Here is a 12,435-nt window from a genome sequence, read left to right as displayed (position 1 = left end):
GTGCGTGCGTGCGTGCGTGCGTGTGACAGCCGGTGAGCGCGTTGCTGTTTCGAGCAGCGCGGCCGGGTCATGACGTCATGGCCATAGTCATGCACTTTCGACACCGCCGTGCTCGTTATCATGATGAGTCTATGAGCTAGAAAAGGGTTGGGCCACCCATGGCACCACTCCCTGGACTGGGAGCTATGTTACGTGTGTGTGTGTTTGTGTGTGTGTGTGTGTGTGTGTGTGTGTGTGTGTGTGTGTGTGTGTGTGTGTGTGTGTGTGTGTGTGTGCGTGTGTGTGTGCGTGTGTGCGTGCGTGTGTGTGTGTGTGTGTGTGTGTGTGTGTGCGTGTGCGTGTGTGGACGTGTGTGGACGTGTAGATGTGTGCGTTTACCTGCGTGTGTGTGTGATAGAATACGAAATTTAGATAGATATTGGAGCAGTTTAGACACAATTTTACTCTGGAAACTAACGTTGAACTCTTCGTTCAATTTCCCATTTCATCAAATTCCGGTTCCTCATTTTAGATCGACATAATTGGAATTAATATTTGACTATTAATAATGTACCGTAAAACTTGTGTATCTCTGGCACCACGATGCGGACGTTCATAGGCATAGGAATTACGCACGCTTCTAACCATTACGCATCAACTACAGCGCAAAATAAATCAGTATTGACGATGTGATGATCCTATTTAGGCTTATACAATTATATTTAAAAACATATATTATCATGTTTAATGTTTAAAGTTGATCGAAGTAGGCGGGCAGACAGTATGACACTCAATAAAAGATCAGGGTTTATCTCAAGCACATCCTTGAAACGCATGGTGGCGATTTCACACCTTTATCCAAGTCCGGTGGTCTCACGCGGTCTGTTGGCACTTTACGCTTCACCTACCACTCCTTCAACTCACTGTACCAATGTTAAGGCTCATCTGAACCAGCCTGATGATCAGCATGTATCGGTAATGATGAATAGTAGTACTACAGAGATTCGCACGAACCTTAAAGCATTTTTAATAATGATCAACTGAGTTGGATTTGTTTTTTTCAGGCGTTTAAATGTGTTGATCTTGACATGCATTCATCTGTTCCCGGGTGTCCAAGTGTCCGGGCAAACGGACCCCATCTTCAAACTAGGTAGGCCCTAATGACCCAACTCATTAAGGACCCGTTTCAAAAGGTATGAGGTGTCATCGTTTTGTTTTCCCTCCTGCTCACATAGAAAACGTGTCAGGGAAACTTGTATTCTACCAGAATGAAGGAAACTCGACGTTGGTTCGTGACACCGGAGAGCTCGCCTCATCTGTCCAGACCGTCGCCATGTTCCAGATCTTCGACCCAGAACAAACCTTGGTCCAAACGAAGCTCACCTATACGTGGGACTTTGGGAACGGGTAGGCCAACATCCAGAGCCTCCCTTGTGTTTAAAGTGGTCTTGTTTGGTCTTGGTCTTAGTTGTAAGAGCAGAGGGTCCAAGGACGTGATGGTTCCGTTTCTCTGCGCAGGGAGGTGATCGAAGGAACCGAGCCTGTGGCTCGCTACAACTACACAGAATCTGGGAACTATACTCTGCGGCTGCAAGTGGGGGCCAACATGACCAAACAAGAAGTACCGATAGCTGGAGATTACTCGATGGATTTAAAAGTTCTTGGTAGGTCTGATTATTATAAGACTTCCCTGTCCAATATTAACACAAAGAACAACCACAACGCATCGGTGGATTGGGCATGGATGTAGCACTATTGATTTGACTCCTGAGTTCTGGTGTTTATCTCTGTTTTTCTAGACGCAATCAGCAAAATTGAGATGGAACGGCATTCTAGTTACCATGTGGCCGAGAATGTCAGCATGTTCTTTCATGTTGATGGGAGGTGAGTTATTATTAACCCTTCTCTTTTTTTTTCCCAGACAAGTCAGATTAATTTCACGCCTATTTGGGTTTTTATGAGGGAGTTAGTGTGTTAAATCTGTAGAATCGAGCTTTGTTGATTAGAGATGCTCATGTCACCGCACCACATATCTCAAACTAATGCACCCCCCTTATTTATGCCTTGTCCCATCCTGTGTTGGTGTGTGTGTATGTATGTGTGTGTGTGTGTGTGTGTGTGTGTGTGTGTGTGTGTGTGTGTGTGTGTGTGTGTGTGTGTGTGTGTGTGTGTGTGTGTATGTTTGTGTGTGTGTGTGTGCATGTGTCTCTGTGTGTATGCATATTTATATGTCGATGTATGTGTGTTTGTATGTATATGTGTGAGCGTGTGTATACGTCTGTGTGTGCGTATGCGTCTGTGTGTGTGCGTGTGTTTGTGTGTGTGTGTGTGTGTGTGTGTGTGTGTGTGTGTGTGTGTGTGTGTGCGTATACACCTGTGTGTGTGTGTGGGTGTGTGTTTGTGTGTCCCAGCCCCCCCATGTGGGTGTGCTGGCAGGTGGTCCCAGACTGCAGGTCCATGACCCCGTCGGTCTGCACTCGGTCGGTGCTGTACAGCCACATGCTGCGTCTGAACCACACCTTCGCCTCCAGTGGCCTCCACTGCCTGGACATCAGCGTTCAGAACGACATCAGCAGCCTGCACTCCTCCTTCAGCGTCTACGTGGGGAGGGGCCGTGAGTCACCGGCATCTTGTTCTTTGGCTTTCGTTCGGTCTAGTTCGGTCTTAAATTATCTAATCCTTTTCTTCGTTGATACGTTTTTTCTTACAGTTGTTCGTTCATTTGTTCCTCTGTTCCTTGCTTTGTGTTCATTCATTCTTTTGTTTTTGTTATCATTCATTATTTGACGTTTTCTCTGTCATTCTGTCTTTTAGTCTTTTGGTCTTTGGTTCTCTTTCTGTCTCTGTTACTCAATCCATGTGGATGACTAAATGAACACATACGATATGAGTCATAGGATTAAAACAGGTTTGTTGTGTTTGTTTGTTTCTTACTTTCTTCCTTCCATTTCTCATTCTCAAGATTATGACCTATTTTGCTACAGGAAAGACATTGAGAAACACAGCGAAACGGGAGCAAGGCAGGGTTGGTTTAAAAAGATTGCGGAAAAACGACATAGAGACCACTAGTAGCTGTGTCATGCAGCATCTCAAATCGAGCATTCCCTCTGCATGTTCGGCTCATTAGTTCAGCAGAATTACATTACATTGTGTGTGTGTGTGTGTGCGTGTGTGCGTTCGTGCCTGTCTTGTTTGCTGTGTGTGTGTGTGTGTGTGTGTGCGTGCGTGCGTGCGTGCGTGCGTGTGAGTATGCATGCTTGTGTGTGTATGTGTTTGAGGCTGGCCGACATCAAAGGAGTGTACCTAACACGGAAAGCACATGTCTGCTGTGGTCAATCAATCTGTTCCTGTCCAAGCTGGAAATGTATATTTGAAAGAGACTTAAGAGCTGGTTATGCATGATAGCTGAATAACCAGTGCTTTATGCAACAACGAAAAAAGCTTTTTTCAGTTTCAGGTGGTTATAACACAGTCAATATTTATTTATAATATAAAACCGGATAAATCAATTGTTTCCAGCTGTTGCTAGGTCTTCTGGTTTCTTGGTTGCTACCTCTTGTTGTTATGTGTTCTTGTCTCTTCTCTTGATTTTATCTATTATATACAATTTTATTTTAAATTGAAAAGCTTATTTATAGCTATATATATATATATATATAGACATGATAATGATAATGAAGAATTTGGTGATTATGACTTTTTGGGGGCTTTTTTTTTATTTTGGTTGGCATGACGATAGCGTGCTGTTCTTTGTACAGGTAACACCAACCTATTCTTCATAATGTCCTGTCTGGCAGTGCTTGCGGCTACCTTCTCCTTCATTGGCATCATCGCCTGTCGCCCGCGTCACCCAAACCTGCTCCAGGTAGGACTTCAGATAACAAATGTAGCACATGGTTTAATCCGACAGCATACCGTTTTTTTGATTTATTCGAGTAATTGCAATCGTTAATTGGACTTTGTGCTGCGGTTTCTGCTATAGCCACAGGGGGGCAATGTTTCACAATACGTTATTTATCTTGTGTGTGCAACATGTGGGACCGCCCAGCACCTGGATAATGGAACGCCAAATATGACAATATTGATCAATGAATTAATAATGATTTAATGAAAAGGTAAATTTCATGAATAAATATTAATTTATGATGAAAACGTGAAATTTAAATTTAAATAGCGTGGTGTGAAATAAAAAAATGTAATGTCATCATTATCTTATATCTTCTATATGTTACGTTGATTGCAATACATGTATGCATCGAATTTGTTCCTACCCTTTTACTCCAATGCAGGTGGGACGCTCCAGCAGTGCTTTATTCCTAAACGATGAGGATGGAAGCCAAGTTAAACTAAGCTTCTCTGGACTGGAGAGAGGAGAGAGCCAGCCTCTCATTCTTCGACATGGTCCTTAGTGTTCCTAACCTAATCCACACCTCACTAGCTCCCTTCGTTTCACTTTAAACAGGGCTGTTCTGCACTTATTCGTATTCAGCCTATGCATAGAAAAAGTTTTGTTGCCAAATACAAAGAAGTTAAAGTCCTTCCTGGTCCGTGCTTTGTATTAGCATATTATTAAAAGGTTATAGCTCTTTTGCATGCTTATCATATGGCCTTCTGCTCCAAAAAAATTTTTTTTGTTGTAGCCTATATTGATTTGAATTATGTGAAGCTTTTTCATCACTGAGGTCTGATGTTTGATGTTTTAAGGATCAATTTAACTACAGGATTATATTTATCAAATTAGATGCAGTTAGACTTGCACTTATATTTGAGCATTTTCAAAGCAATAAATGTTAGAACATTGTAATTGTCATTGTTTTGGCTGCTTTGGCATTCTAATTTAATATAAAATTACAATTACATTGGCATTGCTACCTGCATGTGCAGACTTACATAATTTCTGAAGACTTTACCCACCATGTGGTGCTTACAGGGCTTATGGTGTGTTCCTGAATCCTCGAAGGCCAGACTTCCGAGTCGAAAGTCGAAGATCTCCAAGCTTTCTCGAAGGCACTCACCCTTTTTTTCTTCACCTTTCGAAAATTTGAGAGTAGACCGAGGGCAGTGATGACGCTCTCAACAAAATGGCTGCGCCCATTACGAGATTTTTTTCTTTTGTATTTGTACCACGTAGGTCATTTTTATGTTGACTTTAAATGCTCTTACACACTTGTTATATTGCTACTTTATTCCGTTCACCAATTTATACATTGCATGGTCTTGCTGTGCGTGAAATACAATGTAAAGTTGTGTTGTTTTTTTTCGGGCTGGTTTGCTAAAGAGGCTAATGTAGCTAATAATAAACAACGACTAGCCAATTTCATGCCAAAATCACAAAGAAGAACAGAAACGCTATGAATACTCCGAGACCGGAAGTCTCATCAAACGTGCAACTTGGAAGGCTGGCGTTCGAGGATACAGGAACACACCATTAACTGTAGTCCTTTTGGAGAGGAGGGGGGGGGCAGTGGATGTCACCTGATCTCTCGACCACCCTCGAGAGTGACTTAAGAGGGCTATGGTGTGACCTCAATCCAGTAGCAAAGTCATCAAGCACTTGATCCACCTATCATCAACCAAGGTGTCAGGGCTGGTAGAACTGGAAAGAGATGGCAGCCATATTGGAGTTGACAGGCAGTCTGTTGTATTTGCAAGTTTCTTTGCAAAGTCAGTTTAACCACGCCGAATAAATAAAGGACAGGCAAGGGATTCATAGAGATAATGTCACTGACTCACATAAGGCAGACACTAAACAAACAAAAGTATTTATATCTGCAGCATTTTTATTATTTTGTATTCTTTGCTTGAAGTCAAACATTTTCATTAAATTGGCAAAGGGAAACTTGAAATATTGTCATGGCACTTATGCAACATTCAAAGGCCACATGTAAGGGTACACATACCCTCGGGCCCACAACATACATAATACACTTTCCTACAATACGTTAGATATTATTATGACTATAAATACAATTACATTATTATAATTATTTAAACAATCCTTTAAACCGAGAAACTAAATCACAGAGATGTTCTACTCTGACAGATGATTTGTATGTAGGCAAAAGATACAACATCACATCCAACATAATGCATTTAGAGCCAGAGTGATAAAGGGAATCAAACAGGATAACAAATGCTACAAACCCAATTCTCTATTGACCGTTGTGTTATTGTAAAGGCAGGCAAGCACTAAGCAGCAGACAGTGAAGAGGTGGCAATACAAGACGCATCTCAAGCAAGAAGCAGTTCATCCTGAGGTTATAATGGATGCAGGCTCTCTATAGTGCGTATGTATTTCTGTCTGCTGACAGTAAGTACTTCGGATAATAAGCCACATCAACCATGAAGCTAATACTACTCACAACTTCATCTTCGAGTTATTTACGTAACATCAACATAGCAAAATATATATACAGCAAAAATGCCAACTATTCCAGCGTTGTCTTTCAGCACTTCTTCCATATAAATGTAAATATATTCATTTTACCAGACACTATTATCCTTTGCGATATTATAGTGAAATCAGATCCGTCCCATCAATAAGCAGATAAGGGTTAGCCTTGTTGCGCAAGAAAGCCTCAAACTGGCTTAGAGCCCAGTTGGGGGAGAAAAGTCCTGAGTGGAGGATCAGACGTCTCCTTAGACAGATAATCTCCTCCTTCGCTACACCTCATCCACGCCCACGCAACCCTCCCTCACATGTCAGCCAGGGACCGACTGTTCTGTCTGCTCCTTGTCGTTTACTTTATCCTCGTGTATTAGCAGTTAGCCGAGCATGTATCTCGAATCGCTCTGCTTTCTGGCCACGTTTTGCCAGGTTGTGTGTGTTGTGTAAGTGTCTGTCCTTGAGTCCATGTGTCTGTGGTTTCTACCAATTTAAAAACTCTCTTCCATTGTGGTCTCCTTGAGGCAGGCTAAGCTTTGAATTAGGAATTAATGTAGCGCAAGCTGCTACCCTTTTAGTTGCCCTGTCTGGACACAAGCATCTTCTGAATAGCTGTAGGGTTCGTCAGTTTGTTAGTGAGTTGATTAGTCAATGCCACTACAGACAAACTTAGAAGACGTCAAAACTTGCACATGCACAAAAAAAGCTCCCCCCGCCCATTGCAAGCGGCTCATATACACACACTCCACATTGGGGCACAAGAACACAACAACGAATAGTGGCCAAAAGCAGTCAAGCGATACAATCCAACCCCACTGCCAGCCCCCCCAACTAGGCGTTGGGCAGCCGGTCCTGACACACCTCAAGGGGCCTCTTGAAGGCCCCCCGGCCGAACACCTCCACGTTGCTGGCCAGCCAGGAGACCACGTTCCCCGGGAGGTAGGTGGTGCAGTTGGCCATGCTCCGGATCTCTGGGGGCTTCAGCACCCGGTCCCACAGGTTCACCTGGCTCAGCTCGCCCACGAACGCCTGGCCCGCATCAAAGCGTCCGCCCACCACGTCCTGCAGAATAAAACAGTTTTTTCCCGACTTCATTGTCACGCTCTGAACAGCAGCTGCCTTCAAAGGCGGATCCTCTGCCTTCAGGGGGTCGGTTCGTTACACCTCTGAGGGATCTGTCGCTCATGCTGTGGGTGGTTTGCGGGGGAGGCGTCTCCATCAAACCACCCATAGCCGTGTCACCTATTTAAGTGAATTGTGACTTTCTTTCATTCCGTTGCGTTGTTTAACCTGCCATTCCCTGAAACCGTCTAGACACGTTTTTTTTTTATGCCCTTTACCAAACATGTCATAAACAATGAAGTGGCAGAGCGTACAGATGTTATCTACGGAAATGATCAACTATTGATCAGTATGGGCCAGGTTTCGGTTGTAGCATCAGCGAGTCGGTGTGTTCGAGGGGTGTGATGGAGGGGTGAGGAGCCAGGGGGGTTGTTGCCGCACCTGTTCCTGCCCCAGGATGATGACCCCCCCAGGCTTGATGGGGTGCCAGGCAGCCAGGTTGTCCCCGCTGCCCACGCTCTCCCCGTCCTGGTAGGCCTCCCACTGGCCGTCCCGCGTGGTCCAGGCCACGCAGATGTGGTGCCAGCGGCCGTCGCGCACCGCCAGGGGCAGCTGGGCCACCTGGGGCACAGGATGTGATGTCATAGGAGGCGTTGGGACGGGATGTCAAATCTCTCTGTCACAATGTCTTGTTTTTTTAAAAACGATGATGACTATATGCTCTGTAAGGTGACCTTGGGTGTCTTGAAAGGCGCCTCTAAATTAAATGTATTATTATTATTATTATTATTATTATTATGTTGCATTACGACCTCACCGATGATGTGTTACAGGTTGTGATATAGGATGATACATAATATGATGTGTTATGATGGGATATTTTGATATGCAATGATGTTATATATAACATGTTTTGATGTGTGAGGATGTGACAAACCATATGTTATGAGATGTTATGACGTCACATGTGATATGTTATTAGGTGATTCAGGATGTGAGATAATATCATATGTCATGATGTAATATGACATGATGTAAGACAATATGCACCAATATAATATCATATTATATGACCCCATACCAGAGTGAGTCATTATATTGAACTTTGAGCCTTTGACGTTACAAACAATAAAACCAGGAGCGCCATCCTATCAGCTATGATGCGTGTCATTACTACGGGACTCACCTTGTCGTTGATCAGGAGCTCGATGGGGTTGTTCCCCCACTCGATCAGCACAATCTCATTTGCCTGGCCCGGCACCCCGTACGAGAAGGGGGTCCCGATGCCCGGGCTGGCGCTGGACTTGACCCACATGCACAGGGTGAAGGCGTACATCTCGGGCAGGCTCTTGGTGATGCGGCCGTACAGGTAGTTTGTGCGCTGGGGCAGGGACAGCTTGAACTGCTCGGGAGACTTGAAATCACCTCCGCCTGTGGGAGAGGTGTGGAGGGTTGGAGAGAGGGAGAGAGGGAGGGGAGCAGAGGGAGGGAAGACGGGAGAATGCGATGGGAAGGAGGGAAGGAGGGAAGGATGATAGAGGGAGGGGAGAGGGAGGGAAGGAAGGAGTGAGGGAGGGAGGAATGGTGGCGGGAGGGAGGTTGGAGTTAAGATGGAGGAGGGTGGAGGGAGGGAGGAAGAATACAAAAAGTACATTACATTAAACTACAAATGTAACAGCTGCCAAGCAAAAGAGACAGCACAATAATGAAGAGAGATACAGAGAGAAAGAGAGAACACAAGGGACACAAGATAGAAAGAAAGGAGCTTCATGAGACACAAGAGAAGGAAGAGAAGGAAGAACAGAAAAGAGTAGAGTAAGGTCTCCTTTTGGGACACCTCCGTTTATAACTTGCTCATCTCCACACTATCAGGATGGGGGTTGTCAGATTGAGTGGATTTAGTCGCTGCCTGTTTGGTATGCTCTAATTTTGGTACTTCTTGTTGTTTGTTGCTCACCCGAACATAATGAAAAAGGAAGCAGCCATAAGCCTGCATCCATTGTTTCTCTGAGCTTGTTCATATTTTCATGTTGCAATCAAGGAGATGAGTTGATTGAGTTAATCTCCCCATGACAATTAGAGTCAGGTATTAAATAGAGCTTGATATAATGACATATTGGTATACAATTATATACATAAAATATGAAATATATAAAATAATGGTCAGGTAGAACACTAAGCCCTACAAATGTTTTTGGTTAGGTTGTTAGAACATTTCATACTCCCTCACTATCACCATGCCAACACCACCACCACCATGCCATGACCACCACCTTCCTTATTATCAACGCCATACCATCACAACCAACACCACCATCAACACCAACATCTCCTCAAGCGCCAATATCACCACGACCAACCTCACCATGGCCCCGATCATCACCAACACCAGCACCAGCAATACCATCACCTTTACTAATCCGCCCCTATCACCACCTGTACGTTCACCTTTACTAAAGGACACATACCATCCCCTAGACCACCACCACCTGGACTACCACCTGGACCACCACCACCACCACCACCACCGACACCCCCACCCACCTTTCTCCAACTCGCTAATCCTCTCCACCAGCGCGTTCAGCGTACTTTCAGTCTTCATCCGGTAGGCGGCCGTGGCGTTGGACAGCGTGGTCTTCTCGGTCTCCAGGTAGTTCACCTTCCTCAGCAGCTGCTTCTCCAGATCCACCAGCCGCAGCTGTAGCATGTCGCGGAGCTCACTGGGAAACGGAGTCCCCGAACTGTTTGCCCGCATTTGGTGTTGCTATTGGGAGAGGGAGAGGGAGAGGCTCTCAGTAACCAAAACATCGAGCTAGACTCAATTAAGTAGCACAAATTAAAAGACAAATTGACCATGTCATCACTTTGAACTTGTGTATAGTCCTATCCACCAGAAGGAATCGTAAAGAATTGTCGTTGAAATACAAATGGTGATGGAGACACAGACGAACTCCATATGGACATTGCGCAGTACCCAGAATACAGCGTAGAAATAATTAAAACCTTCAAATAGTGTCAATGTTTTTGGGACAATAGTGCAAAAACACTTTATATTTATATATACAAATAGTCTTTAATTTTGTATTCCTAGTTTTAACTTTAACGCATGTATGCTTTAAGCAGGTGCGCGCGCCCTTACCTCCAGGCTCTCCAGTCGGTCCTTCAGCCCCTTCATGGTCTTCCCAAGACTTTGGATGGTGCTATTTGGATCCCGGGGCACGTCCCCCATGGTGTTCTGCTTATCCTTGGTCCAGGAGCCTCCTCGGTCGTACTTCCCATCGTCGGAGGACGAGGCGCAGAGGGAGAGTTTGGTGGTCAACTCGTTGATGGTTCCGAGCTGCTTGCCGATCGTTTCTTTCTGCAGTAAGATCGTCTCGCGGAGCTGCATTACGGTGTTCCTCAGCTCCTCTTCTTGGCCCCCCGCGGTCAGCTCGGGTAGAAGGGTCACCTGGCAGCTCGCGTCACCGGTCACCGGCACGGCTCTGCAAATGTACCTCTTCCCGTCGTCTGGTTGGCCGCGCGTTAGTGGGCTACCGTTAAGGGCTAGAAAGAAGAACAGCCCGTACACGAGTGAAAACATCACTGAGGTCGCTACGGTGATCTGTTACAAAGAATAATAGTAAAGTATTAAAGCTAAGCGCGCAACTAAAGCCGCGATGATAGTCTAAATACATTTGGATAAAAACTCGATGTATGCGTAACTCCGAAAGTTGAGGTCTCTACTTGAAAACATGGTGACGGATTTGATCTCCCCCCCCCCCCCCCCCCCCCCCCCCCTTTCGCCCCAAATAATCAGGAATAATGACACAACTGAAATAACGTAAATCTAGATCTATCTCTATCGAGGATGGCAAGACCGGACCAGCGTGAGAGGGTTAGAGGAGTTATTCTTGGCTTGACTTAGATACACTGCGAGGTGATGAACCGACAGCTCCGTCAGAAAAGAGGATTAAATGGTGCCGGGGAGGGGGTGGAGGGGGGAGTGTCTGGAAGATTCAGGAATGGTGGTAGTAGGCCTACGTTGACGTCACATCAGAGTTATCAGCCTTGCTGTGTAGGTCTACGTTGTCTTAAAATTCAGAGAGGAAAATAATATAGGCTATCATCACGGCACTATAACTTCAATCTATAGCCAATGGAAATGATCGGCACTGGGTTTTATTTGTAATGTGTCAATACGTTAAATCTTTTAACAAACCAGCAAACACACGCCCACACACACACACACGCACACACACACACACACACACACACACACACACACACACACACACACACACACACACACACACACACACACACACACAAGCACACACAAACACACACACACACACACACACACACACACACACACACACACACACACACACACACACAAGCACACACGCACACACACACACACACACACACACACACACACACACACACACACACACACACACACACACCACATAAACACAAAGACACACACATACATGCACACGCACACACTAACACATGCACATAGGGCAGACATTCACATACATGCATGCATAGACAGACACACGCACACTCGCACACTCAAACACACACACACACACACACACACACACACACACACACACAAACACACACACACACACACACACACACACACACACACACAAACACACACACACACACACACGCACGCACACACACACACACACACACACTTACACGCACAAACACTCGCAGGGCTCCTAAATCGTCGAAGGTCTGCGGTTGAAGACGAGGCCTATTCTACCGCTCAATCATACAATGGTCTATTTACGTTCTATACAAAGATGTTTTTCTGCCAGATGTATACTCCCCAAATGTGTCTCTCAAAATGTAGGCGCATTACATCACCTCATGTATAGATGAATCCGAGTATCTCATGACAACCACAGTGGAAGAAGCTTTTAGAAAAGCATATATACAAGTTATGGGAAGCCTTCATTTTTATGTGGACACATGCACACACACACACACACGCACGCACGCACACA

At 45.1% G+C, this 12,435-nt stretch overlaps 2 protein-coding genes across 3 annotated transcripts; one reads left to right on the top strand and one right to left on the bottom strand.

Annotated features, from left to right (window-relative positions):
* Positions 1 to 283: 283 nt before the first annotated feature.
* Positions 284 to 5,180, top strand: tmem130 (transmembrane protein 130). The gene is made up of 9 exons (XM_030340587.1): positions 284 to 954; positions 1,044 to 1,129; positions 1,215 to 1,386; positions 1,498 to 1,643; positions 1,779 to 1,863; positions 2,391 to 2,593; positions 3,738 to 3,844; positions 4,269 to 4,380; positions 4,910 to 5,180. The coding sequence occupies exons 1-9, from the start codon at positions 938 to 940 to the stop codon at positions 4,927 to 4,929; spliced, it is 948 nt and encodes a 315-aa protein (XP_030196447.1). The 5' UTR covers positions 284 to 937; the 3' UTR covers positions 4,930 to 5,180.
* Positions 5,181 to 5,739: 559 nt separating this feature from the next.
* Positions 5,740 to 11,384, bottom strand: nptx2b (neuronal pentraxin IIb). Of its 2 annotated transcripts, none has more exons than XM_030340583.1 (5): positions 10,566 to 11,384; positions 9,971 to 10,190; positions 8,613 to 8,857; positions 7,868 to 8,047; positions 5,740 to 7,426 (listed from the first exon to the last, which is right to left on the bottom strand). In XM_030340583.1, the coding sequence occupies exons 1-5, from the start codon at positions 11,004 to 11,006 to the stop codon at positions 7,196 to 7,198; spliced, it is 1,317 nt and encodes a 438-aa protein (XP_030196443.1). In that variant the 5' UTR covers positions 11,007 to 11,384; the 3' UTR covers positions 5,740 to 7,195. The 2 variants fall into 2 exon arrangements, with proteins under 2 accessions (XP_030196443.1, XP_030196444.1); XM_030340584.1 differs by having other exon boundaries at positions 10,016 to 10,190.
* Between the last annotated feature and the right edge of the window lie 1,051 nt (positions 11,385 to 12,435).

Source organism: Gadus morhua, chromosome 18 (genome assembly GCF_902167405.1).
Source record: "Gadus morhua chromosome 18, gadMor3.0, whole genome shotgun sequence".
NCBI classification, from domain to species: domain Eukaryota; kingdom Metazoa; phylum Chordata; class Actinopteri; order Gadiformes; family Gadidae; genus Gadus; species Gadus morhua.
This window is presented reverse-complemented; position numbering and strand designations above follow the sequence as displayed.